The sequence below is a fragment of the Somniosus microcephalus genome, chromosome 1 (assembly GCF_052327205.1).
Source record: "Somniosus microcephalus isolate GS21.2 chromosome 1, FLI_Smic_1.0, whole genome shotgun sequence".
Taxonomy (NCBI): Eukaryota; Metazoa; Chordata; class Chondrichthyes; order Squaliformes; family Somniosidae; genus Somniosus; species Somniosus microcephalus.
Genome location: NC_140987.1, coordinates 399,592,185 through 399,619,970, shown reverse-complemented (window position 1 = coordinate 399,619,970; position 27,786 = coordinate 399,592,185). Strand labels below are relative to the sequence as shown.

Sequence of the window (27,786 nt, the reverse complement as noted above, 5' to 3'; positions counted from 1 at the left end):
TCTCCCGGTGTCCTGGCTAACATTTATCCCTCAACCAATGCCAGATTACCTGGTCACTTATCTCATTGCTGTTTATCGGCCCTTGCTGCACGTAAATTGACTGCTGCGTTTCCTTGCACTACAACAGTCACTGCAATTCTGAAGTGTGCCATTGGCTGTGAAGCACTTTGGGTCATCCTGAGGTTGTGAAAGGAGTGATATAAATGCAAGATTTTTCTTTCCATTTTTAAACATTATTTGGTCTATTCTGCCCTGGCTGCTGAAGAAAATGTCCACAGTTGGTGCACTAGCTATGCCTTTAGGTTGTGGTAGCCTGTTTTATCTTTTGTGAGGTGTAGCAGAAGGCTGCAATGCCAATGGAACTCCTGCTGAGAAATTTCACTGGCATGTCCCAGGCAGATGAGTGGTGCTGCCCAGTGGTTTTGTGTTTAAAGGGGTTCTCCTGGTGTAGCACTGAGCTATACAGACCAGAAGGTCCCAGGTTTGATTGCCAGAGACTGTGCTGAGTTAGCTGATACCAGATGTTTCAGCAGGTAGGTTGCTGCAATTGACCATGATGCTTCTGAGTTAAGGAGAGGGACGTTTAGCAAGGATTCCTGTTCATGGTTGGTATTCAGTGACTTCCCCATCCCAAGCTGAATAGTGTGACTGTAGAAGCTGAGTGAGACAGGATCTAGGTGTAAGTGTATTCATTAATTACTCTCTCTCTTTCTGTTCAGTGAAGGAACGAACTCCATCAAAAGGAAATCTTCATATGGAGGCAATTGAAGGCATTGCATTTGAGAAGGGCTTGCTGCCAGATGCAATTGAAGCACTTCTGGACGTGGCTATGAGTGGCAGACTAGGTAAAGGATCTTTTGATGTATAGTTGTTGCGCTTTTAATATTTAAAACAGAAGGGAATTGCTCCTAATCTATATATATTTATATATATATATATATATATATATATAAAGGAATCGATCTGTCTGTCCTTCTGTCTGTCCTTCTGTCTGTCCTTCTGTCTGTCCTTCTGTCTGTCCTTCTGTCTGTCTGTCCTTCTGTCTGTCTGTCCTTCTGTCTGTCTGTCCTTCTGTCTGTCTGCCCTTCTGTCTGTCTGCCCTTCTGTCTGTCGTTGGGTGTGCGTCTGTCCGGCTATGCGCTCGAAAGTTACAGAGCGTACCTACGCGTGCGTTAGGTCGAAAGAAAGCTCACCGCTCCAAAACGATGGTAAGCGTATTTACGTTTCGGCCGGACAAAAATTGCGCCCGCGGTATCCGAAAAACCTTCAACATTCCGCTCATTAGCATCTCATTATCCGCTCATGAGCGACAGAGTGACCTCGAGGTCGACCAATCGTACGCCGGGTTGCTGGCGCGTGCGGCCGGGCCCTCCTACGGTCGAGTGACGGGACGATTGACCAATCCTACGCTTTGGCATGTGTGGGCGGGCCTTATCGTTCTGAACCGAGGTGAGTAGCCGCCATCTTGCTTCCATTCTATTTCCTGCTTTCTGCGTCTTTCTTTTCAAATGTACATTTCCAGCAAAACAAAATTGCTTTTATTAAATTGTTTTAAAAAAAACTTCATTCATTTGTAAATATTTTCTCTAACCTGAAGATTCTTTTTCCTACCTTTCCTCGTTTTTGTTAGGCCTCAAAGCATGGGCCTTTCTTGCCCAGCCAGGCCCGAGCTAGGTAATTGTCCCACGGCTTCTGCAAAGCTCCTCACGCACCACCCCCCCCCCCCCCCACCCACCCCCGGTGTCACGTTACCCGGGGCAACGGCGTCAGCCACGAGGGTCAGGGTGCGCGCGCAGCAGGAGCAGCTGAGACGCGGCGTCTCTCTGTTCCCCGCTCGGCTCGGGCGGGGCTCTCGGGAGTGCGGATCTCGGGCGGGGCTTGGAGAGCGGGAAGGGTTACCCCGGCAACCGGGCCGGCCGTCCGTCTCTCAGCCGCAATCGGCGGACTTGAAGCCAGCTCGGGGGGGCCGGTGCTCGGGAGATCGGGCCTCCGGAGTTCGGTGCTTGGTTGGGGGGGGGGCGAGCCTCGGGAGATCGGGGGGGGTGGGTGGGGGGGCGAGCCTCAAGAGATCGGGGGGGGCGGGGCTCCGGAGATCCGGGAGGGTGGAGATCGGGGGGGCGGGGCTCCGGAGATCCGGGGGGGGTGGAGATCGGGGGGGCGGGGCTCGGGAGATCGGGGGGGGCAGGGATCGGGGGGGGCGGAGATCAAGGGGCTCAGGGACTCTCCCCCTTCCCCCTTCCCCCCCCCTCCCCCTTCCCCCCCTCCCCCTTCCCCCCCTCCCCCTTCCCCCCCTCCCCCTTCCCCCCCTCCCCCTTCCCCCCCCTCCCCCTTTCCCCCCCTTCACTCCCCTTCCCCCCCCCCTCCCCTTCCCCCCCCCCAGTCGCGCTCTCTCTTCCCCCACAGTCGCTCTCTCTCTTCCAACAACAACATGCCCTCGAAAAAGCCTCGGCACCGCCGGGCACTTCAGCTAGTATAGAATAATATAATGGTCTTACTCGAAGTTTTTTTTTACAAAATATTAATTTAACAATGTCATGGAAACCTTCAAGTAGGGCCATTCTGTTGACATCAATGATGAGCTGTACCTTTGCAAACTGCAGTTGGCCTTTTGTTTTGTAAAGTGCAAAATATTTTTATTTTTCACAAATTTCCCCTTTTCGTGCAAATAAAATATTGCAGTGCTAATGATTTGAATGGTCTTTTTCACAGTTGACAGATTTAATACGCGTCTCTTAAAATGCCTTATTCCTGCCTCCGTGGTCCCTGAAAGTGCAGTGACAAAAGCCATTTCTTGGATGTGTACAAGGAAACCTACCATCAACGTTCAGGTGAGAGAGAATAGTGTTCACATTGCTGAATGAGGGAGGGAGCGCTTGCTTCAGGACTCTGGTCTATAGACATTAGCTGTGCCAGAACTATGGTGGGGGATAGCTACGTAATTGTGTGAACGTCGTGCATTTCTTTGAGGACTTTCATCAAGTTCACCTTTATACTCCATCTGTAGTTTCAAACCAATGATCGCGCATGTATTTCCAGCAAGGATCATTAGATAGCAATCAAAAGCAAGAATCCAAACCATGCTTTTAATTTTTCTCTTTCTCTGATACAATGTTGGGGTTAATAGTCGACCAACTGACTCAGCAAAGATCAGGAATTGAACCTGTCATAGGGGGAAACTTCATATCACGAGAAGTTATAATTGGAATAAGCCCGATTATAATGCTGGTGGATTATTTTGATTTGCGCATCAGCATCTGAGTAACTTAAAGTTTTCATTTAGATGAGGGGACCGAGTGTAATGTTTCCCAGTACTGTGAGCAGTTTTGGGCACCACACCTTAGGAAGGATATATTGGCCTTGGAAGGTAGTACATTGTAGGTTTACCAGAATGATACCTGGACTCCAAGGGTTAAATTACAAGGAGGGATTACACAAATTTTCAGGTTGTATTCCCTAGAATTTAGACGGTTAAGAGGTGATTTGATCGAAGTTTTCAAGATCTTAAGGTGAACAGATATGGTAGATAGAGAGAAACTATTTCTGCTGGTTAGGGAATCTAGGACTAGGGGGGATAGTCTAAAAATTAGAGCCAGACCTTTCAGGAGTGAATTTAGGAAACACTTCTACACACAAAGGGTGGTAGAAGTTTGGAACTCTCTTCTGCAAATGGCAATCGATGCTAGATCAATTAATTTTAAATCTGAGATTGATAGATTTTTGTTAACCAAAGGTATTAAGGGATATGGACCAAAGGCAGGTATATGGAGTTAGGTCACAGATCAGCCATGATCTCACTCAATGATGGAACATTTTCAAGGGGCTAAATGGCCTACTCTTGTTCCTATGTTCCAAGTTTGCTGACGATACAAAGTTAGGTGGGAAAGTAAGCTGTGAGGAGGACGCAAAGAGGCTGCAAAGGGATATAGACCAGTTAAGTGAGTGGAGAAGAACATGACCGATGGAATATTTGGAGAAGTGTGAAGTCATCCACTTTGGTAGGAAAAATAGAAAAGCAGAATATTTTTTTTACATGAGAGACTGGGAAATGTTGGTATTCAGAGGGACCTGGGTCTGTTTGTACACATGTGGAAAACTGCCCAGGTAGGTCCTGTCCACAAAAAGCAGGACAAATCCTATACAGCCAGTTACCGCCCCATCAGTCAGTCTATTCTCAATCATCAGCAAAGTGATGGAAGGTGTCATCAACTGCTTTCAAGCATCACTTACTCAACAATAACCTGCTCACCGATGCTCAGTTTGCATTCTGCCAGGACCACTCTGCTCCTGACCTCATTATAGCCTTGGTCCAAACATGGACAAAAGAGCTGAATTCTAGACATGAGATTTTTGGATACTAAGGGTATCAAGGGATATGGGGATAGTACAGAAAGGTGGTGTTGATGTAGAAGATCAGCCATGATCTTATTGAATGGTGGAGCAGGCTCGGAGGGCTGAATGGTCTACTCCTGCTCCTATTTCTTATGTTATCTTCAAAGTTCATAATCAAACGCTCCCATATCCTTGGTACATGGGTCAATTTTGTTACTCTATTAAAACCAAATTTAAGTTGAACCGTGACAGTACTTTCAGTTTATGGTGAAATCAAGAGTAGAGCAAACGTAACAAAACATTGGTCTTGGAGAAGGTCTAGCATATAGGTCAGCTACTCGCTTCACTGAGTTCTTTATTGGCTACATTGCTGTGGGGAGATTGCCAATTGATTTTATATTTTTAACGGATGGAATCGTAGAGTGCGATTGGTGGTCGGAATTTGACTTTGGTGCCAGAATCACAGACGTCTTGTGGAAGGCAACAGGAGCACAAGATGTGTATTCACTGAAAAAAATTTCTGACTGCTTGTTGCTGCTGCTCCTGGCCCTGCTCTATTATCTCTGCCACCAACTCAGCAAAGGCAAAGCTGAGGCGTTTCAACAATCCTGTGCCACTCTGTCTCCAGTTCCCAAGAAATAGCAGTTGTAGAGTACCAGAATACTGGTCTACCAACAACTATTTGAACACCGCCCTGCTTCAATAGTCCTGCTCAGTTGGGGAGAGTTTCTGAACATATATTTAAAATTAGTCAATTTCTCTTGGCATTGCATATGGGAAGGCAATACATGTACTGCCTCAATATCTGATTGTGGAAAGCATCTCCAGCAATGGCTTCCCTTGCTGCCCCAGACCGTTCTCTCCGGAACTCCAAGGATCTATCCTTGGCACCTCCTAGAATCATAGAATGTTACAGTGCAGAAGGAGGCCATTTGGCCCATCATGCCTGTACCAGTTCTTTGAAAAAAGCTATCCAATTAGACCCACTCCCTGCTCTTTCCCCACAGCCCAGCAGATTTTTCCTTTTCAAGTATGTATCCAATTCCCTTTTGAAAGTTATTGAATCTGCTTCACCACCCTTTCAGGCAGTGTATTCCAGATCACAACAACTCACTATATAATAAAAAATGTTTTCTCATGTCGCCTCTGGTTCTTTTGCCAATCACCTTAAAACTGTGTCCTTTGGTTACTGACCCTCCTGCCATTGGAGACAGTTTCTCCTTATTTATATCAAAACCATTCATGATTTTGAACGCCTCTATCGAATTTCTACTTAACCTTCCCTGCTCTAAGGAGAACAACCTCAGTTTCTCTATTCTCTCCACGTAACTGAACTCTTTCATCTCCAGTGCCATTCTAGTAAATCCCCTCTGCACCCTCTCTAAGGCTTTGACATCCTTTCTAACCACAGTACTCCAGCTGAGGCCTAACCAGTGTTGTATTATAAAGGTTTAGCATAACTTCTATGCCTCTACTTATAAAGTCAATGATCCTGTATGCCTTTTTAACAGCCTTCTCAACTTGTCCTGCCACCTTCAAAGACTTGTGTCCATACACCCCCAGGTGTCTCTGATCCTGCACCCCTTTTAAAATAGTATAATTTAGTTTATATTGCCTCTCCTCATTCTTCCTAACAAAATGAATCACTTCACAATTCTTTGCATTAAAATTCATCTGCCATGCGTCTCCCCAGAAGTCTCTTACTATTCTCAACAGTTAAGTTATACATGTAAATTTATTATATATTTACTTGTACAGTAGATTCACTTCAAGTGCTTGGAAAGAATCCTGCTCTTTTAAAATTCAGTGGTGGATTAGCACCATGAAGCAAGGTTGTTGGAAGGAAATTGAGCGATGGAGGGGTGCAGCTAAATGGATGGGGAGGGGTCATGATGAGATAAGTTGTCGGGGTTAGGGTCACGGTAGGCCAGACATTGGTCACAATGGGAGGGGTCAACGTCTGAGGTGGTAGGCTGAGGTCCAGAACTATATGGCATGAATGGGTGGGTGGAGATTCAGGAAGGCTCCAGCCTGAAATTGAGTAGTTTGAAAAGGTAGAAGTAGGCCTATGAATGAGCAAAAGGGTACTCGCATCCTGTTTATCAGGTGTTAGTTGTGACTCAGTGGTAGCACAGTTGCCTCTGAGTCAGAAGGTTGTGTGCTCAAGTCCCATTTGAGAGACTTGAGCGCATAATCTAGGCTGACACTCCAGTGCAGTACTGAGGGAGGGCTGCACTGTCTGAGATGCTGTCTTTCGGATGAGACATTAAACTGAGGCCCCGCCTACCCTCTCGGGTGGACGTAAAAGATCGCACGGCACTATTCTAAGAAGAGCAAGGGAGTTCTCATCGGTGTCCTGGCCAATATTTATCCCTCAGCCAACAGTGCTAAACCAGATTATCTGGTCATTATCGCATTGCTGGTTGCGGGACCTTGCTGTGTGCAAATTGACAGCTGCATTTCCTGCACTAAACATTGACTGCACTTCAAAAGTACTGAGGTTGTCCTGAGGTCATGAAAGACACTACATAAATGCAAGACTTTTCTTTCTCCTTTTTTTCTCTCTCTGCTCTTCCTTTTCGCCCGCTCCCGCTTGCCTTGTTTTTTTTCCCCTCACTCTTAAACTTGAAAACTGGGGTTTAAATACCTAAAACCCATGAAAAATCAGGAAAAATGCCTATTGGACTTGAGAGTTGATCGACTTGTACCACAGCACCGCCTAGAGGCTGCAACTGTACTGTGACAGGAAGCTTTGTACTGTACATAAAGGATTCCAATTTTAAAATGGCTACAGATGGATTTGCATTTTAAGTATTTACACAAGCAATTGTCATGAAGTATATTGACTTAAAAGGACTATAGGATGTAGCATTCTTGACCAAAAGATTGATGTTGCTCATGGTGAACTAGGAGGTGTTCTGTCAAATTGTATTACCATGAACACGCACTTGGGGGCAGCCCTGGGAATCTTAGGAAAGGGTTCTGGAATTTGGCACTGCTGGGATGGGTTTTGGGTTCTCGCCATATATTGAAGGAAGGTCTGGGAGCACTGGGAAGTGGAGAGTAGTCCTGGAAATACTGGAGAAGAGTTTCTGGGAGCATTGGATAGATTATTGGGAGAAGGGCCCTTGGATTTGGCAATGTTGAGGCTCTTTTCAGAGTCTTGGAGCATTGGTGATTCTGTAATCAGGGTATGGGGCCTAGGAGTTTGTGAGCACTAAAGGCGCTAGGCCTGGGGTTTAGGAATGTCGGGGGGAGTTGCCTTGGAAATGGTCATGGTCAATGAGAGGGAATAATCTCTACCGGGAGGAAAAACCAGCAATGCTTATGTACCCGCAAATGGTCAACTGCCAAGCCGCATTGGTTCTGGGAGTAGGCTGTGTGGGAGTCAGAAGTTAAGACACTCTCCAACAAATACAGTTGCTATTAATAATCAGAGTTGAGACAGAATAGTTTGTAATTTAATGGAAATAGGTTTACTTTAGATGTAGACCTGCTGCTGTTTGGTCAATAAAACAGTTTTGTCCTCAGGTGAATAGAAAATACGGAATACAAAGCAGGTCCATCAGCATCTGAAAAATAAATGACTGGGTTAATATTTCTGGTACGATAGCAAAATACTGCAGATGTTGGAAATCCGAAATAACAACAGAAAATGCTGGAAAAACTCAGCAGGTCAGGCAACATCCGTGGAGAGAAATTTGAGTTGACGTTTCGGGTTGGACCCTTCTTCAAAACTGGAAAGAAAAGAAACTAGATCGGAGGCAGGGCTGCGATCGGACAAAAGAATAAAAGAAACAAAAGAAGTAAAAGAGATTAGAAGCTAGACGAGATGGTAATAGGCTGGGATTAGGTGTAAAGTGTACTGGCAGGGCAAAAGATAGCTGCCAGGTGTGAGAGAGAAACAAAAGGAAAGGGGGGGGGGGGAGAAAGGAGTGGAACAATTACAAGCCTTCCGGACTCAATATCGAGTTCAACAATTTCAGATCATAAGCTCGGCCCCCATTTCATTTTCTCTTGTAATTGTTCCACTCCTTTTCCCCCCCCCCCCCCCCCCCCCCCCCTTTCCTTTTGTTTCTCTCTCACACCTGGCAGCTATCTTTTGCCCTGCCAGTACACTTTACACCTAATCCCAGCCTATTACCATCTCGTCTAGCTTCTAATCTCTTTTACTTCTTTTGTTTCTTTTATTCTTTTGTCCGATCGCAGCCCTGCCTCCGATCTAGTTTCTTTTCTTTCCAGTTTTGAAGAAGGGTCCAACCCGAAACGTCAACTCAAATTTCCCTCCACGGATGTTGCCTGACCTGCTGAGTTTTTCCAGCATTTTCTGTTATTTAATATTTCTGGTGTTGACCCTTCATGTTCTTAAACCTTAAGGTGCTTTTACGTTAAAGAGCTCTTTACAGCAAGCACGAGATTCATCCATTTTCAGCTTGCCTTGTTTAGATGGCAAAACAGCTTGAAGAATGAGCACAGTGATACAGAGGGCTGACGGTATAAGTTTCCTGGCTTGTTGAAACCAATTTTTCCCTTCTGGGCCCATCACAATTATACCTCTGTTTTACTTTAGAGAAGTTTTGAAAAAGGACACCCAGACTTGTATGCATGTGCAGAAGACAAGGTCTCAATTTTCCAAATGGGTTTGCAATGTCTACAGAAGAGAATAGGTAAAAACATGCTAGAGCAGCACCCACGGGTTGGCTTATCTTTGGTGTGCAACAATATTAGCATTTTTGGAGAAGGATGGTAAGAATACAAGCCTGTAGAGAGGGGCAGCGTGCAATTGACATACAAACGAAACACACTATCTGATCGGAAGTTGATTTCTCTTCCTTGCAGGTGCTGTTTATCAGATGGTTGTTAACAGTGTTTGATCTGTTGAACTCAAAGAATGAATTACATTCACTGTATGGCATCATTTTCTTCTACCTTCAGAATGACAAGCTGGTAAGAAATGCTACAAATTGTCCCTGATTAGGTAAAAATATGTGCTGTAGTGCAATGGACATAACTGAGGGATAAGGAAGGAGAGTGATAACTGGCTGAAGTTAAATTCGATCACCAATTGTTGGCCTCTTTAATTCCCCAAATACTGACTCCTGTTCTCAACTGTGTGGAATTTGCATAGTGGAGACTGGGCACTTTTTTCTTTAAAATTACAATAACTAGTTGAAGGTCCTGGACCTATAACGCAGGTCACTCCCAAGGTTGAAAATAACTACTGTGTGGAACATAGGAACAGGAGGAGGCCATTCAGCCCCTTGAGCCTGTTCTGCCTTTCAATTTGATCATGGCTGATCTGTAGCTCAATTTCATTTATCTGCCTTTGCTCCATATCCCTTGATAACCTATGAATCTATCATTCTCAGTCTTGGGAAGATTTCAATTGACCCAGCATTCACAGCCTTGTGGGGGAGAGTGTTCTGATTTCCACCACCCTTTGTGTGGGAAAAGTGCTTCCTAATTTCATTCCTAAATGGCCCAGCTCTATTTTGAAGAGAAAGCCCTCTTGTTCTGGATTTACCCACCAGAGGAAATCGTTTCTCTGTATCTAACCTATTGACTCCCTTTATCATTTTATTATTTTAAACAGCTTGATTAAATCTCCCCTCAACCTTTTAAATGCAAGGGGCATAATTAAGTAACTTGTGCTGTTAATACCCAGTTATAATTATTTATTTTTAAAAAAGCTTATATTCACTATTAAGCATTTTGGAACCATTTCAATTTGTTTGTGATGTGCCACACGACTTGCTACTTGTAAATGAATAAACCACTAATAATGAAAGCTACTCAAGTAGTGTGTAAAGGAAACTAATAGAACTGTAGAGTTTTTCAGCTTTTTATGTAAAACCATTCACATCAAAATGTTTATCTTCAGCCTTTCAATCTTTGATATCTGTAAGAACTGTGATTCAGGCAAGATTTTTTTCTTTTCAGTGTCCCTATATGTGTCACCTATTGTACCTGCTAACTAAAAAGGAAAATGGTAAGTAGCAAGCACAGCAGCATGTCAGAAATTAAAACTATCTTTTTTAATGTTTTGATACCAAATGTGCAAACTGATGCACACAAAAGGGGGTGTAATTTGTCTTTGATGGATTTTGCAGTGACGTGGTTGTGTATTATAATTGTCACGTCTGTCAATATCTTGAGAATCAAATTCCACTTGAGATTTGTTATGAGTGGTTCTCGTGTATCTGTGACCTAAAGATATTACTTGCTAACTATGTTTAAAAATGTGTTTCCGTTAAGTAGATGTGTTCAATACCACAATCCTCCTCCATCTGTCATGATAGGGGAGGGATTGCAACCAATTTATTTTGCATAGATATAAAGTTGTCCTTGCTCACCTGAAGTCATGCAAAGTATTTTTTTCTGGTTCTGTATAAAGAAAGACTTGCATTTATATAGCGGCTTTCACGACCACTGGATGTCTCTAAGTGCTTTACAGCCAATGCAGTACTTTTGGAGTGTAGTCACTGTTGTAATGTGAGAAACACGGCAGCCAATTTGCGCACAGCAAACTCCCACAAACAGCAATGTGATAATGACCAGATAATCTGTTTTTGTTATGTTGATTGAGGAATAAATATTGGCCAGGACACTGGGGATAACTCACCTGCTCTTCTTCGAAATAGTGTCATGGGATCTTTTACATCCACCTGAGAGAGCAGATGGGGCCTCGATTTAACGTCTCATCCGAAATATGTTGCCTCTGACAGTGCAGCACTCCCTCAGTATTGCACTGGAGTGTCAGCCTAGATTTTGTGCTCCAGTCTTCTGCAGTTACAACTTTATACATGCCAACCTAGAAAACTAGCAAACTGTTGATCAGCAGTTTTAGAAAAAGCTGACGGGACCTCGGTTTAATGCCTCATCCGAAGGACGGCACCTCCGACAGTGCAGCACTCCCTCAGCGCTGCACTGGAGTGTCAGCCTAGGTTTATGTGCTCAAGTCCCTGGAGTGGAACTTGAACCTACAGCCTTCTGACTCAGAGATGAGTGTGCAACCTACTGAACCACAACTGACCTATATTGCTTAATATGATTCATAGTTTGATAGCATGAGATTGATGTGGCCAAATATGGTAGTCATGTGACTAGTTGCTATGCTGCTTGAGAAGGCATGAGCAGATTTTGGAAGACTGCCAGTGGCAAGAAGCCTTGCTGATGGCAGCTGCAGGATGTAAAATAAACTAGACAACCTATCACACCTTGCTTGCTGAATGTTCTATTTTGCAGGCTGCAATTTTGGTGGCACAATGAGTGTGCTGTAATAATAACATGCAGTTATAAAACATCTTGAACATAGAAAAAAGTCCTAAAGCATTTCACAGTGGTGTGATTAAAAAATGGATGCTGAGCCAAAGGAGGATACATTAGATGGGGTGACTAAAAGAGTGGTCAAAGAGGTGAGTTTTAAGGAGGGCCTTAAAGGAAAGTGAGGTAGAGATGCAGCGGGGTTTAAGGAGGGAATTCAGTGAGGCTTAGGCGGGGCTGAAGGCACAGCTGCCAATGGCAGGAGGAAGGGAGAGGAAGATGCCCAAGAGGCCACAGTCAGAGGAATGGAGAGTTTGGGATCGGGGGTGAAGGTTGTAGGGCTGGGGGAGGTTACAGAGATGGGGAGAGATGATGTTAAAGGTGGAAGTACAGTCTTGTGATGGAGAGGATATGGAGTTGGAAGGTCAGCTTGGGGTACAATGGGACAAAAGGTTGTGGACAGTTTGGTTCAGCCTCACAGTGCTGGAGTGCAAGGGTACAGAGTTTGTCATGCAGCATGATCTATCACGAGTGTGTTGTGAAAATTATTTAGAGACCCAGAAGCAGTTGGAGACATGGTAAGAAGGGGAAAAACACCCAAAATATAAGAGCAACTATCCCATTTATTGCTGGCTGACTTAATGACCAGCTTAAGGACGGGATGGTTTTTCCCAAAGCTGTGATGATCCCAATAGTATTTATCTTCAATGCAGCAACATGTATGCTATCCTACGTAAAGTTCCAGTCACCAAATATCTGGCCTTTGTTAACCTAATTTGGCTACCTGTCATTTCAGCATGTTAAATTTAAAATCCTCTGCTTCAAATCTCTCCATCTTCACTCTGCCCTATCTCTGCAACTGTGTTTCTTCTGCACCCATAAGTCCTGAGATTCTGGCCTTTTGTCCATTCCCTCCCTTTGCCCTCCCATTTTTCCAGGCAACTGCAGAGGACTTGTGCTGGACAACAATAATTTATCTTTTACTTTTGGGGGAAAAAAAGTCATTGGGTGCTTTTTAATGGAGGTAGATAGGGGAACCGATATAGTAGGAGAAATTGGGAAGGGTGATCAATAGCTTGGTGAAAAAGATGTGCCTATGCCTGAAGCATTAACTCATCTTCTCTACAGATGCTGACTGATCTGCAGCATATTTCCAGCATTTTCGGTCTTTTAAAAAGATGGGGTTTGAGCAGGTTTTTAATGGTAGTATGGTTTAGGAAGGGAGTTGAGTGTTTGGCTGTGGTAAGTGAAGACTGCAACACCAGTGGTGTGGCAAAGGGAGGAGGATGCTTAAAATGTCAGTCACAGGAGCTAAGGGTGCAGGAGAAGGCGGCTGCAAACAGAAATAGGACAGAGTGAAACTGAAGATGAGAACGAGGATTTTAAATTTAATGCATTGGGAAACTGAGCCAATTTAGGTTAGTAAGGATAGAATAATTAGTGAGCAGGTATTAGGCAAGATGGGCTACAGATTGCTGCATTTTGGACAAGTTGGAGTTTGAGGTTGAAAATAGGTTGGCAAGGAGGGCAAAGGCATAATTAAGTCTAGAGGTGACAAACATTGTTGAGGGCTTCAGTGGTGAAGGAGCAAAGGCAGGAAATATTGCATGGGTGGGTTTAAGAGGTCTGGTTCAGCATTAGTGAATGGTCAGGAAGTGCAGCTTTACGGGGGCGAGGGGTGCGGGGAGCACACTGAAAATAATGGCTTCGGTCTTCCCGATGTTCATTTAAAAAAAGTTGCGACTCATCTATGCCTCGATGTCAGGCTGGAAGTCTGGGGGTCAAGAGAGGTAATAGGTTGGTAGATTTGAGTATCATTGGCATACATATGAAAGCTGACCCCGTGCCTAATGATGATGTCACCAACATGTATTATGTACGTGAAGATGATGGGACAAGCGTAGATCCTTGGGCAGCTTGGGAACCACAGGTGAGAGTTGGGTTGAATGTCTTAGCTGCCCAAAACTCTGAATGATGCAACTACCTTGGGATCAGCTTAAGTAAAAGATTTTCATAGTCTTGAGTTACATTAAAGTCTTGTCTTTGTAGCTTCAATTTCTGATACCTAGAATCATCTCTTGGTTGCTTTCCGCTCTATTCTCTCAGTGGCAATAATGTCCTTTGTAGACAATATTAAGTCCATTCCAACTGAAATCCTAGCTGGAAAAATTGAAAATCCACCTGTGCTCGTGTTTAAAATCTAAAGTTCTTATTACTGCAGTTGTGATAAGTTGTCAGAGTTGCAAAAGACTGCTGGATAGAACAACTCTATCAGTCAGTGAAAGGTGGAAGTAGAAAAAAGATGGCGAGAAGTACGCACTTCTTAAACTGTCTTGGTTGGCTCATTACTTGTATAATGCCTGTTGGGCGATTGCTGAAATGTTGTGTTGCTGGTGTCTTGACGTATGGTTCTCCTGGCTGAAAGTAGAAACTTGGAGTTGAGCAGCCATAAGAGGCTGGAATGGTAAATCATTCCGAAATGATCTCTAATGCAATTTCTACATTTGAGGTGATGGCACAATCCCTGAATTTTCAGTTATATTGTTCTGGGGCATGGATCTGATTTACCACTGATCTGTTGTACAGTTTCAGAAATTATTTGCATATTTGATTTTTGAAAGTTTTTTAATAAATGTGACTTTTTTAACATTGTACTTTCTCAGTTAAACGATTCAGAGTCAAGAAGCTAATAGACCTACAGTCCAAAATGGTAAGTTATTTAATTTTAATTTCGTATCGTATCACCCTATTCTAATGGTTAAAATGCTTAACATTATTCAGCACTTGTTGAGGTACTAGGACCATTGGCACTCAACAGCAGGTTTCATGCAGCTGATGGTAACATCGTTGGAAATTTGCTGATGCCAACTACTGGAAAACCAAAATAACAACAGAAAATGCTGGAAAAACTCAGCAGGCCAGGCAACATCCGTGGAGAGAAATCCGAGTCGATGTTTCGGGTGAACCCTTTTTCAAAACTGGAAAGGAAATGAAATAGATCGAAGGCAGGGCTGCGACAGAACAAAAGAAGTAAAGAGACATTGAGGTATTCAAAACCAGACAAGATGGTAATAGGACAGTGGAGACAAAAGACGGCTCAGATTAGGTGTGAAGTGTACTGGCAGGATGAGAGACAGCTGCCATGTCGGAGAGTGGAAAAAAAAGGAAAGGGGGTTTGGGGGGGGGGGGTGGGGGGAGAGGGAAAACCCAAAACACGGGTGGAAAAAAAATATATAAGTAAAAATGTAATGGGGGCCGAGGTTATGATCTGAAATTGTTGAACTCGATATTGAGTCCGGAAGGCTGCAAAGTGCCTAATTGGAAGATGAGGTGCTGTTCCTCGAGTTTACATTGAGCTTCCGTGGAACAATGCAAGAGGCCAAGGACGGTGAGGTCCGAGTGGGAATGGAGCAGTGAATTAAAATGACAGGCGACCGGAAGCTCGGGGTCACCCTTATGGACTGAACGGAGGTGTTCCGCAAAGCGGTCACCCAATCTGCGTTTGGTCTCCCCAGTGTAGAGGAGACAGCAGCGAATACAGTATACTAGATTGCAAGAAGTACAAGTAAATCGCTGTTTCAGTTTCTTTAGTTTTACTGGGTCTGCTACCAAGTATGTGAAACCAACATAACTGGAGCTGGGGGCCCTACCATTCTACAAAGCTCAATATAAATTCAGCTTTTCAAAAGACCTGATTCAATTCTCAGGCCTGTTAGGATTTGCATATGCAACAAGCTTGACCAGTTGTTGGGTAGGCTGCTAGGTTGTGTATTGCAGAAACTTGGTAAATAGATCAACCCTACTACAAGGCCACCTCCATTTAAACTAGTTGCACGGTATACCATTGCAATGGAAGAGACCCAGACTGTTTTTGCCTGCTTAAACAAACAAGTGCAAGTGCCTCCTGTAAGGACTCTATTCCATTCTCCCAGTTTCTCCGTCTCCGCCGCATCTGCTCCGACGATGCCACCTTCCACACCAGTGCTTCCGACATGTCTTCCTTTTTCCTCAACCGAGGATTCCCCTCTACCATGGTTGACACGGCCCTCGACCGTGTCCGTTCTATCTCCCGCACTTCTGCCCTCACCCCTGCCCCTCCCTCCTGGAACCACGATAGGGTTCCCCTTGTCCTCACCTTTCACTCCACCAGCCTCCACATTCAACGGATCATCCTCCGCCATTTCCACCACCTCCAAAGTGATCCCACCACCAAACGCATCTTCCCCTCCCCTTTCAACATTCCGTAGGGACCGCTCCCTTCGAGACACCCTAGTCCACTCCTCTATCACCCCCAGCACCCCTTCCCCTTCGCCTGGCACCTTCCTGTGCAAGCGCAGGAGATGCAACACCTGCCCTTATACCGCCCCCCCCCCCTTCCCACTGTCCAGGGCCCCAAACACCCCTTCCAGGTGAAACATCGATTTACTTGTACTTCTTGCAATCTAGTATCTGTATTCGCTGCTCACGATGTGGTCTCTACACTGGGGAGACCAAACGCAGATTGGGTGACCGCTTTGCGGAACACCTCCGTTCAGTCCGTAAGGATGACCCCGAGCTTCCGGTCGCCTGTCATTTTAATTCACCGCCCCATTCCCACTCGGACCTCACTGTACTCGGGCTCTTGCATTGTTCCACGGAAGCTCAGCGTAAGCTTGAGGAACAGCACCTCATCTTCCGATTAGGCACTTTACAGCCTTCTGGGCTCGATATCGAGTTCAACAATTTCAGATCATAACCCTGGCCCCTGTTACATTTTTACTTATATTTTTTATCCACACCTTTGTTTTGGCCCTTTCCTCCCCCCCCCCCCCCCCCCCCTTTTTATTTTTCTCTCCCATTCTGCCAGCGCATTTCACACCTAATCTAGAGCCGTCTTTTGTCTCCACTAGTCCTATCACCATCTTGTCTCGTTTTGAATACCTCTTAATGTCTCTTCACTTCTCTCTTGCTCTCTCCCAGCCCCCATACTGGCCTTTTAATCTATTTCATTTCCTGTGCGTCTTCAGTCTTGACAAAGGGTTTCACCCGAAACGTTGACTCCATTTTCTCTCCACGGATGTTGCCTGGCCTGCTGAGTTTTTCCAGCATTTTCTGTTGTTATTAGTGCAAGAATAGAGATGAGGGGGTAGGAAGTGCAAGGTGGTGAAGAGAATTAAGGCAAAAGACAGATCTACAGTTTTTAATTCTGTCTTCTCTTCTTAGGCAGTCCCTCGGAACCGAGGATGACTTGCTTTCACATTAAAAATGAGTTCTCGGGTGACTGATGAGTCCAGTGCAAGACCTACAGTCTCTGTCACAGGTGGGGCAGACGGTGGTTGAAGGGCCGGGTGGGTGGGGTGCTTGGGTTGACGTGCGCTGCTTGCGCTTGGCTTCCGCTTGCTCCTGGCGAAGAGACTCGAGGTGTTCGCCGCCTTCTCGGATGTTTCTCCTCCACTTTGTGCGGTCTTGGGCCAGGGATTCCCAGGTGTCAGTGGGGATGTTGCACTTTTTCAAGGAGGCTTTGAGGGTGTCCTTGAAGCGTTTCCTCTGCCCACCTGGGGCTCTCTTGCCGTGCCGAAGCATGGACCATATACAGGAGGTACCACCAACGCTGCCTCTGCTAGATCCTGCAAATTCATTAGCAGGATAGGCGCACCAATGTCAGTGTTCTCGCTCAGGCCAACATCCCCAGCATCGAAGCTTTGACCACGCTCGATCAGCTCCGATGGTCGGGTCACATCGTCCGCATGCCCGATACATACACACTAGACTTGCTATAACTATTTTGCCAACTCTACTTGAGTGCCGTGGTTTGGGACCTGCTCAGTATTGGACCACAATATCACAAGTACAGTACTGAAGCTCTATATAGAACGTGAACACCCTGAATAGGTTGTACCTATGACGAGCTCAGCTTTGAGCTGGGGGCAGTTGTCCATTGGTGTACAGGGTTAGGGTCAGGTGAGGTTGAGATGTGGGGAACAGCAGGATCAAGGCTGGGGCTCACGTAGATGGGAAGTGTTGTAATAAATTTAAAATAATTAATTTCTTGCAGTGTTGTTCACAGTTGAGTCCTGGGGATAAATCTGTCTGCTGCTGGGGGAAAAATCAGGTTTTTTGGGCTGCAAAGCTGGGATCTCGTGGGTGAGGAAGAAAATATCTCTGAATTGCTTGGAGATTGTGAGGTCTTCTGACACAACCTAGAAAACATATCCTGTCTGTTTTTGGTTATGGAATTTGACCTTCTCCCCAAATTTAAGTGTGACCTACATGTAAAACTCCAAGGGCCTTTTTCTCTATTGTGTTGTCACGTGCAACAGGGTTCCTCTTCTCTTCTCCCCCAGTGGTTATTTTTATTTATTTTCTCTTCTCTCAAATGCAACAGTTCTTCTTTCTTCCCTTCTCTCCGCACCATAGAGTGGGTGTGTTCCTCGTTATTCTATTACCCACCCCAAAAACAGAATTAGTTATTAGCGCTGACTTTTTCTGTGCCTATGTCTCCCTCCTGCATGTGCATACGTGCTCCTTTGTTCGTGCTATTTTTTTTTCTTCTGTGTACTGGATCCTTTGGCATAGTTGGATCAGAGGCAGCAGACAGCAATGATTGAGCACTCTGAGAAGTGGAGAGAAGGATCAAGTGGAAGGCTACTGGTCAGAGTATAACAGAGGACAGATGAACCCAGATCTCTCCATTTTGCACTTCCAGCCAGATAGTGTAGCTGAGCATTGCCTCGAGGCGTTGAGTCTAGGAGAGCAGGTAATCTAGGCTTGAGCGTGGGGAGGTTGGGAGCACTTGGAAGAAACAGAAACGGGTAGGGAAAGCTCAACCACTGCCTAAAGGGTCCCCAGGCCAGGAAAGTCGAGGTGGGAACAAGATCGGGAAGAGCAGCAGTTGCCATCATGGTTACAACACAAAACATAAGTTCTTGGCCTCGGTTAACACAGACCAATCTCATTGTTGCCAGTGTAATTGTGGCACTAACATGTTATTTTTATGGGCCAATCGAAGGAGGAATGGAATAAAAAGAAAAAAAAGTGCTGGAAATACTCAGCAGGTCAGGCAGCAGCTGTGGAGAGAGAAACCGAGTTAACGTTTCAGGTCGTTGACCTTTCGGACAAAAGGTCAATAGCCTGAAACGTTAACTGTTTCTCTCTCAGCTGCTGCCTGATCTGAGTATTTCCAGCATTTTCTGTTACTGCAGATGCTGGAAATCTGAACTATTTTGCTTTTGTTTTGGCAAAGGAGGAATAGGATATGTGGTTCTCGCTGAAGAATCAGATGGATGCAGGTGGCATGCTAAGTTACTAATTTGTGGTTCCCAAAAACCAATTGTTTTACTAGAAAGCAAAATGGCTTCAATATTTAATGTAGAGAGATATTATTGGAGACTAGATGATCCTGTGATGAGATGCTGAGTTTTCATCTCTGGGCTCTGGATTCAAATGCAGCCTGCACTAGTATGAAATTCTCTTCCAGCTGGTGGCTGTAAGGGATTTTATGTGAAATAAAATTGGGCAACCTTAATTCATTCTTGATAGGTGTGGACCCACAACACAAAACTGCCTCTAATTGTCACTAAATTAGCAATCGTATTGAGAAGCCACAGGATGACGCAGTAATGTGCTGTTTTTCAGGGAATGCAGACACACCTGGTGGCTCTTCTCTTGTTGTATAAGATCCATGCACCTGAATATGTTTCTTTGGCACTGCCTGGGAAACCCAAGGTATGTCCTCTTTATATCATTTTTAAAAAAATCTTAAGGGCTGTTACTTATTCTATTAATGTTTTTAGGTCTCTTTGTCCTCTGCAAAGTGCTCATCTTTTTTGAAGTAGGCTGTTTTTTTAAATAGTTGGGTTCAAAATCTCTATTTTGGAACGCTGTCTTGGCTACTAGAAAAGTTTGCACTTCTGAAGGCAAATATTCATTGTGGGGGAGGGAGGGGTTAATTGATTTATTCATGTTCTTTGTACAGGAAACTCTCTTTTAACCGGCACCTAAATATCCGGAAATCTCTCAACTGGTAAAATTCAGGAGTAGGTTCAGGTAAGTTTTACTATATATTAGTGGCCGTGTAACCGGGGTTCCTGCACCTGTGGCCGTGCAACAGGGACTCCTGGATCTGTAGCCATGTAACCGGGACTCTTGCACAAGTGCTGTGTAACCGGGGCTCCTGCACTTGTGGCTGTGTACGGGGCTCTCGTACCTTGGTAAGTATACCTCTCTGTAATCTGGACTTTTTGATCAACCGGCACCACGTCGGTGCCGGATAAAAAAGAGTTTCCTGTATATGGCTACCCAATGTGAATAAGAAATTTGGCATTTAAAAAAAAAAATTGAATAGGCAATATGTTACTGTTAATAAAAGTACATGTCTCAAATTTCCTTCCCTTTTTAATGGTACAGATACTGTTGAGCAGGTTGTCTAACTGAATTTTAAAAGCCTGTTGTGAAGTTGTTGCACATGTTTGAATGAGAGATTTTGGTTGCATCTGTAAAACAAATGTACTGTAGAATCTTGAAGTTATTAACTGACTCAAGTCAACCATATTATATTTAGAGCATAGTACTAAACATGTTATTTACGGGGCGAGGCTCGAGGCGCTCCGCGTCCCTCTTGGGGCGCTGAAACTGAATATCGCAGCGCAACGTGCCGCAGCGCCACACGCTGCGGCACGGCACGCTGTGGTACTGCAGGCCTTCCTCCCACTGTTAAGGGGGAGGTGCCTGCAACAGCGCGATCCCTGCTCGCGAGTGCCGGCAAACGAGCCCGGCACCAAGGAGAAGTGCCGGGCTCTCGGGAAACAGCCGGCAATGCTGCGGGGGTGGGGGTGGGGGGGTGGTTAGGAGGCCAGGGACGGAGGTGCTGGCAGGCGGCTGCCGAACAAGGCGGCCGCCCCGCACCTCCACCTTAACTTGCGCCGCTGCCGGCACAGTAAGGCCCCGTGAACCAGGCGCGGGTAGCTGCGCCATTCGCTACCAAATATCGCGAACGGGGCGCTGCACACACCGATGACGTCATCGGTGGCGGCGCAGCGCAAAAGACTAACGCCACCATTATCGCCCCAACTCAATATCGCGGGAGGCGCAGACAGTTGCGCTACAGCCACTGCCTGCCTCTTTAGGCGCTAACAAGTGGTGCTACTCACCCAATTTCTCCCCCATTGTCTTCTAATGCACTGATGTTGCTTATGATTAATTAGAATTTACTTTGTTTTATAATGACTACAGTGTTAAACTTCGCAATGCACTATTCTGCGGCTGAGATAGAGCTGTGTTTGAGCTTGCCTGTCTCTTTAAGCCCACAAAGTCGAGAGTTTAGTAAAAGCAGTTTGTAGATTGGAAGGTGCTTGTAAATTTCGATCTCCAGATAAGGGGACTATGTATGAAATAATGTTTTTTAATGATATTTTCAAATGTTTCATCTGAAGTTTAAATGCTTCCAAACCATTTTTATAGATGGATAGATTAGATAAATGTACATCGTACTGGGATACAATAGCAAACTGAATTACTTACATTGTGCACAATAAAATAGTGTTAAAAATTAATCCTTGGATTCTGAAAGCTATGGATATTTCATATATATGATTTGCTGTATTGGAGGTGTGATAATTTTACAATACTGATTTCTTTTATTCCTATAGCATATTTGGGAGTGTAGGAAAGGTGATGTTTGCTTGTGGACTGTTTGATTGAACTTTAACCCATCAGTCTAGGCAGATTTAAATCCAGGTGCCAAAGGTGAAGGAATTCTGATGGAGTTCACACTTAAAATGTTAACCTATTTTCTTCCCATTACAGATTTTAACAGATGTGTGCATTTCCAATATTCCTGTTTTTATTTCAGTTTACAGTTTTTTTTAATCTGATGTATTTGAGCTTTGGAATAGGTAACCTTTTTGAATATTTTATCATATAACCATGAAGTCCCTGTCTTCTCAGAACTTCCAGGTGTCTGGTTCACTCTGGAAGAAAGCCATTGACAAGATTCAGAACAATGGTTACAGGCATTTGGCTGAAACCCCAAGTTTAGTGAATTTAACAGAGCCTCCGATGCGGAAAAGGGTAGGTAAATTACACCAGTTTTCACTAAATGCACTCCAATGCTGCAGAGATTATTCTGATGTCTTTCACACTAGTAAATTGAGCAAATTTGTGTTATGGAAATGTTTTAATCAATTTTTATTGGCCAGAGTAAGCTGATTCTAACAGTCTTGTCAAAATAATGGAATTGACAGCTGACACTGGGTTGTGATCTTAGGTGATTGTGACTGGGCTTTAGACTTGCATTCCATTTTTGCAGAAAAGGAAGATGCATCGGGAATTGATTCCAGTTGTCAGCAGTGCTCCACAGGTGACAGAACTGTCTCGTTCCTTAATACAGAGCAAAACTTTTCCTTTGGAACAGTTAACAACATTCTCCCAACTACTGCAGAACTTTGATTGGATAGAGGTGAGGCAGAGAATATAATATTTGAAGTGATGTAGCTCAGAATATTCTTGTATAATAGTTTGTAACTGATTTAAACACTGCAATGAAAAATGTTTTGAGGAGTGGGGCACTCCAGAAAAGTGCAAACATTATTCCTGCTTCATTAATAGTCTACAATTACAATTCAATTTTATTTGTCATATATGCAGCAGACGTGTGTACTGCACAAGGAAATGTTGATTTTTACGAGTCCTCCCAACATTGGAATAAATATGGCATAACAATGATAAAATACTAATAGAAATACAGTAATAATAAATAAAACAGTAATAAATTATACGTTCATGAGTCTTATGGCCTGGGGGTAGAAGCTGTTTCGAAACCTGCTGGTACGAGACCATATGCTTCGGTATCTCTTACCGGACGGGAGCAGGGCGAAGAGGTTGTGGCTGGGGTGGCTCGCGTCTTTAATGATTCTCGGGGCCTTCCCCCGGCACACCTCTTCAGTCTACCTGCTATGGGTAGGTATGCATTTAGACTGAAGAAAACACAGACGACTGTTAATTTTTTTTTCTTTATCAGTTTTATTTACCAACTTTCTCCCGTTGTCCTCGGAAGGCATAGACTCCTTGCTGGGATATGGGCCCACCAGCAGCTCTACCGAATGTGGCTATATTTTATGTGTGAATCTAGACACTGAGTTTCAGGAGGCTGCATGACCATGAGGGTGAGAAGACCGTTAGAACTCTGATCCTATTCTCTCCTGATACCCACAGGTGCATTTTTCAGCAGGGGTCACTGGTTTGCGATCAGGAGTAAGAGCCACGACTGATTTTTTCCCCTTCCTCAGTCCACAAGCACTGACTCCAATTGTAAGGCCTCTATTGCCATTCTTCTAATTGAGTCTATGTCAGCACAGACCAGGAATCAAACATGTTTAACTGTGTAGTGCCAGGCAGTGCCTTTAACCACTATCTCATCAGGGGTACATTTTAAGAGGTTTAACGAACAGCATGACCTGTGGTCTTGGAACTTATTTGATGTTCAGGAGCTGGTTGTTGGTTTACATATTCTGGTACTGCATTATCCCTCTTAGTTACCTGTATATTTAAGTGATTTTTCCTTCTGTTCAGTTCCCTGCACAGATGGGCTCAGTGCTGAGGTCTCCTCTGTTGCTTCATTATATTAATTGGGTAAAAGATGACTCTGCGCTTCTGCGGCTGGATTTCTGGCTGGCTCAAACTCTTCAGGAAGGTGAGGCAATGGCAGTTTCTTTTGTAAAATTTTAAGCTATAAGAAAGTTGTGAAATTTCGAGAAAATTATAACTTTTATAACTAGAAATAATAGATTATGGTAAGGGCACTGGGGTAGCACTTCCCATTTGTAGTTCACACACGTCTTTTCCCAGGCTGCCACAAATGAGCAATATTGAAACATAAAATACAGTAGAACACAAGTGAGGGAGACAAGTCTATGTTTATCTTGCTTTTGTATCTATTTTTATCTCCATTTCTAACATAGGATATCTGACCATTCAGTTGAATACACTTCTTTAAATCTTTACATCCCATATTGAACTTCTTGATGCTTTTCAGATTTGTTGTATAAATGGCTAAATTGGTGAGAAGGGAGATTGACAGGATCATGTGTCCTAAATTTCTCTACTGGTTTTATTGTCTCCAGTACTGTCAACTCCATGATGAATTCAACTACTGAACACTTGGCAGTCAGCATTAGAGCACTGAATCATAAAGTTCTTGGTGAATAGCCTATGCAAAAATGGAGCGATTGGTTCCTATCTCATGTCAAACATTTTATGACTAAATCAGAATCACCGAGAGAACTAAAGACTGTAGTGAGATTCTTTATCTAGCCCAGCAATCCTGTGATTTCCAACTAAGCACCAACAGTGGTTCAAGAAAAAAGATAACCACTAACTGCTCAGAGCAACAAGAGATGGGCAATAAATGTGGCCTTGTCAGCATTGGCTATATCCTGTGAACAAATAATTTTAAAAAATGCTTACCTGCAGCATTTTCAGCAGAAGTGTTTTCTTTTTCCAGCAAATTTTATGAATTGCTACAAAAAAACTTTTCGAACAAATTGCTCTCACAGGATTGGGATGCTTCATTTAAATGGAGCTATAGACTAAGGGGGAAAAATTTGGTTGCTTTGTGCCTCCCGTTAGCGCCTTAAGAGGGCGCTAACAGGGCGCAAAGCCACTAGCGCCCGGGCGCGGTGCCGCCTACGCCTCCCGAGAAATTCAGCGGGAGGTTAGCAGCGGTGGTAATCGGTAGCGCGCCACTGGTGATGACGTTATCGCCGTGTACAGTGCCCCTCTCGCACCCCGGCCGCGACCTTTGGGAGCGCCCCCTGACATACTGCCGGATGCAATGTCCTGCGGCCGGGGAGGTACTATTTAAAGGCGAGGTGTGGGGCGGCCATTTTTGTTGCTGGCCACCTGCCTCCGCTCCTGTCCCGGGCCTCCTTACCCGCCCCCCCCCCCCCCCACGGAGTGCCAGCTACGCTCCATGAGCCTGGCACTTCTCTTGAGTGCCGGGCTCTTTTGCCGGCACTCCCGATCCCCGAGGGCCCAGCTGGGCCCTGGGTCGCGCTGCGCAAGGCCCCTCCTCTTTAAGAAGGGGGAGAAGGCATCCAATACCACGGTGCAACGTGCGCTGCGGCATGTAGCGCCGTGATATTCCTTCGCAGCGCCCCAAGAGGGAGGCGGGGCGCTTCCAGTAGTGCTCCACTCCTCTCTTGAGGCGCTACCACTCAATTTCCGTCGCAGGGGCGTTAATTTTTCCGGGGGGGTGGGGGGGGCTAAAAGTAGCGCCCTTTAGCCCCAAATTTTCAGTTTAGCAATTAAGCAAATGGAATTTAGTTTAAACCATTTTGTTTAGCATAGCAGGTGCTCATCAGGTTGCTGTTTTGAACCAGTGTCCACACCAAGTGCTCCCAGGTATAGCATAATATAAATACAATACTATCAAGTATTTTAGATCAGGTGTAACACAGCTAGTTGCAGGGGAGAGGCTTCTTCTACCGTTCCCTGATAACATACCTCAGCATCCTATCTCCTAAGCATGTATGTTTTAGGTGTCTGTTGTGAATATATAGTTTTTGGGTGTTTCGTGAATGAGGGATTTTCCATTGAATAGCTGGTATTGCTGATCTTGAGGACATTTTGGTCCATTTATCAGGGTTTTGATGGCTGTTTGTCAAAACTGATTTTTTCCCCCTTTTTTTTTAAAGAGTTTGCAGACTGTAACGGTGACTCATTGCAGAAAGAAGAGGAATTCATGGAGTTTTTAAACATCATCATTCGAACTCAAGAATTTCTACAAGTAAGACCAGTGAAAGCACTAAAACGACATCATAAGGAAAATACACTTCTGCTTTTATAAACAGTTTATAAAATAAAGATAATGGCCCGGAATTTGCGTTCAGCGACGAAGTAAAGGTGTTCGCCACTGGCCCTGAAGAAAGCTGCCCATAGAGATCTCGCGATCTCTGGCAAAAAGTTTGCCTTTTTCGTCGCCTAAGTGATTTCAGTGACTATAGTGGGGAATCCCGAATGCGATCTGCTGTGAAGTCAACAAGCTGTCTAATCAGCCAATCACATTGCAGAATTCTCACAGAAGCAGGAAATGAGAACCTGCTTTTATCCCGACTTTTTAAAAAACAGCAAAGCAACGATTGGGGCTCTCACATGCGGATAAGGTAGAACCTGAAATAATCATGAACACACTTTTCAATAAAACACTTTAATTTCTTAAATTGTAATTTTTATCATATTGGAGAAGTTTGACACTTTTCAAAATTAAAATTAGTTTTTCAGAGCCATAGCGTATTGACTGCTAAACAAACGCTGTTAAAACCCCAGTTACACTTAATCCAATAAGGCTTAACATTTAATGGGGTATTTAACAGCGATATTACCACATCAAAACCCAAGTTTTCATCCGTTTCACTGATTTCCCTGATTGCCGGGGGGTGAGGTGGGGCGCACAGTGCAGCCAGTGCCGGAGCAGTGAATGACTGACCGCAACTTCAGGATTTCTACGTTTAGATGCGCATGCGGTCAGTTTCAGAGGGGTAATAACGGCGAATGCTGTTACCCACCGCAAATTCTGCTCCAATGAGTAGGGTCTTGATCCTCATCCATCTGAATGTATGAAAGTATTAACATGACTATTGGTAGCCACATATATTTCATATACTGCATACTTTTCCTATTTCATCAGATGATCATGACTAATGAGCAGTCATTGAATCATAGAATGGTTACAGCACAGAAGGAGGCCATTTGGCCCGTCGAGCCCATGCCGGCTCTCCAAGAGCACTTAAGCTAGACCCACTCCTCCGCCCTGCAAATTTTTTTCCTTCAGGCACTCCAATTCCTTTTTGAAAGCCACGATTGAATCTGCCTTCACCACCCTTTCAGGCAGTGCATTCCAAATCATAACCATTTGCTCCGTTAAAAAAGTTTTCCCTCGCGTCTCCTTTGGTTCTTTTGCCAATCACCTTAAATCTGTGTCCTCTGGTTCTCAACTCTTCTGCCAATGGGAACAGTTTCTCGCTATCTACTCTGTCCAGACCCCTCATGATTTTGAACACCTCTATCAAATCTCCCCTCAACCTTCTCCAGTCTATCCAAATAACTGAAGTCCCTCATCCCTGGAATCATTCTCGTAAATCTTTTCTGCACCCTCTTAAGGCCTTTACCTAAAGGGCGGTGCCCAGAATTGGACACAATACTCCAGTTGAGGCAGAACCGGCGTGTTATATAAAGGTTCATCATTAACTTCCTTGCTTTTATACTCTATACCTCTATATTTATGAAGCCCAGGATCCCGTATGCTTTTTTAACCACTTTCTCAACCTGCCTTGCCACTTTAACGATTTGTGCACATATACCCCCAGAGTATTCTGTTCATGCACCCGCTTTAGGATGGTACCCTTTAGTTTATATTGCCTCTCCTCGTTCTTCCTACCAAAATGTATCACTTCACACTTTTCTGCGTTAAATTTCATCTGCCACGTGTCCGCCCATTTCACCAGCCTTTCTGTCTTCTTGAAGTCTATCACTCTCCTCCTCACTGTTCACTATACTTCCAAGTTTTGTGTCATCTGCAAATTTTGAAATTGTGCCCTGTTCACCCAAGTCCAAGTCATTAATATGTATCAAGAAAAGCAGTGGTCCTAGTACCGACCCCTGGGGAACACCACTGTATACCTTCCTCCTGTCCGAAAAACAACAGTTCACCACTACTCTCTGTTTCCTGTCACTTAGGCAATTTCGTATCCATGCTGCCACTGTCCCTTTTATTCCATGGGCTTTAACTTTGCTGGCACTTTATCAAATGCCACTTGGATGTCCATGTACACCACGTCAACCGCGTTGTCCTCATCAACCTTCTCTGTTACCTCATCAAAAAACTCGATCAAGTTAGTTAAACACGATTTGCCTTTAACAAATCCATGCTGGCTTTCCTTAATTAATCTACACTTGTCCAAGTGACTATTAATTTTGTCTCTGATTACTGTTTCTAAAAGCTTCCCCATTACGGAGGTTAAACTGACTGGCCTGTAGTTGCTGGGTTTATCCTTGCACCCTCTTTTGAACAAGGGTGTAACATTTGCAAATCTCCAGTCCCCTGGCACCACCCCCGTATCTGAGGAGGATTGGAATATTATGGCCAGTATCTCCACGATTTCCTCATTAACCTCCCTCAGCATCCTAGGATACATCCCATCTGGTCCTAGTAACTTATCT

The 27,786-nt window shown here is 44.5% G+C and overlaps 1 protein-coding gene across 3 annotated transcripts in view; it reads left to right on the top strand.

The window, feature by feature from the left end:
• Positions 1–27,786, top strand: part of cenpi (centromere protein I) — a 109,833-nt gene that overhangs the window by 21,452 nt on the left and 60,595 nt on the right. For 2 of the 3 annotated variants that reach the window (XM_085997902.1, XM_085997919.1), the window contains exons 2-11: positions 720–845; positions 2,710–2,828; positions 9,169–9,276; positions 10,270–10,318; positions 14,256–14,302; positions 19,207–19,296; positions 21,517–21,639; positions 21,878–22,027; positions 23,140–23,260; positions 25,263–25,354. In XM_085997902.1, the coding sequence (XP_085854028.1) occupies positions 720–845; positions 2,710–2,828; positions 9,169–9,276; positions 10,270–10,318; positions 14,256–14,302; positions 19,207–19,296; positions 21,517–21,639; positions 21,878–22,027; positions 23,140–23,260; positions 25,263–25,354 (1,025 nt within the window). The remainder of the gene's footprint in view (positions 1–719; positions 846–2,709; positions 2,829–9,168; positions 9,277–10,269; positions 10,319–14,255; positions 14,303–19,206; positions 19,297–21,516; positions 21,640–21,877; positions 22,028–23,139; positions 23,261–25,262; positions 25,355–27,786) is intronic. The other variant, XM_085997910.1, reaches the window with a different exon arrangement.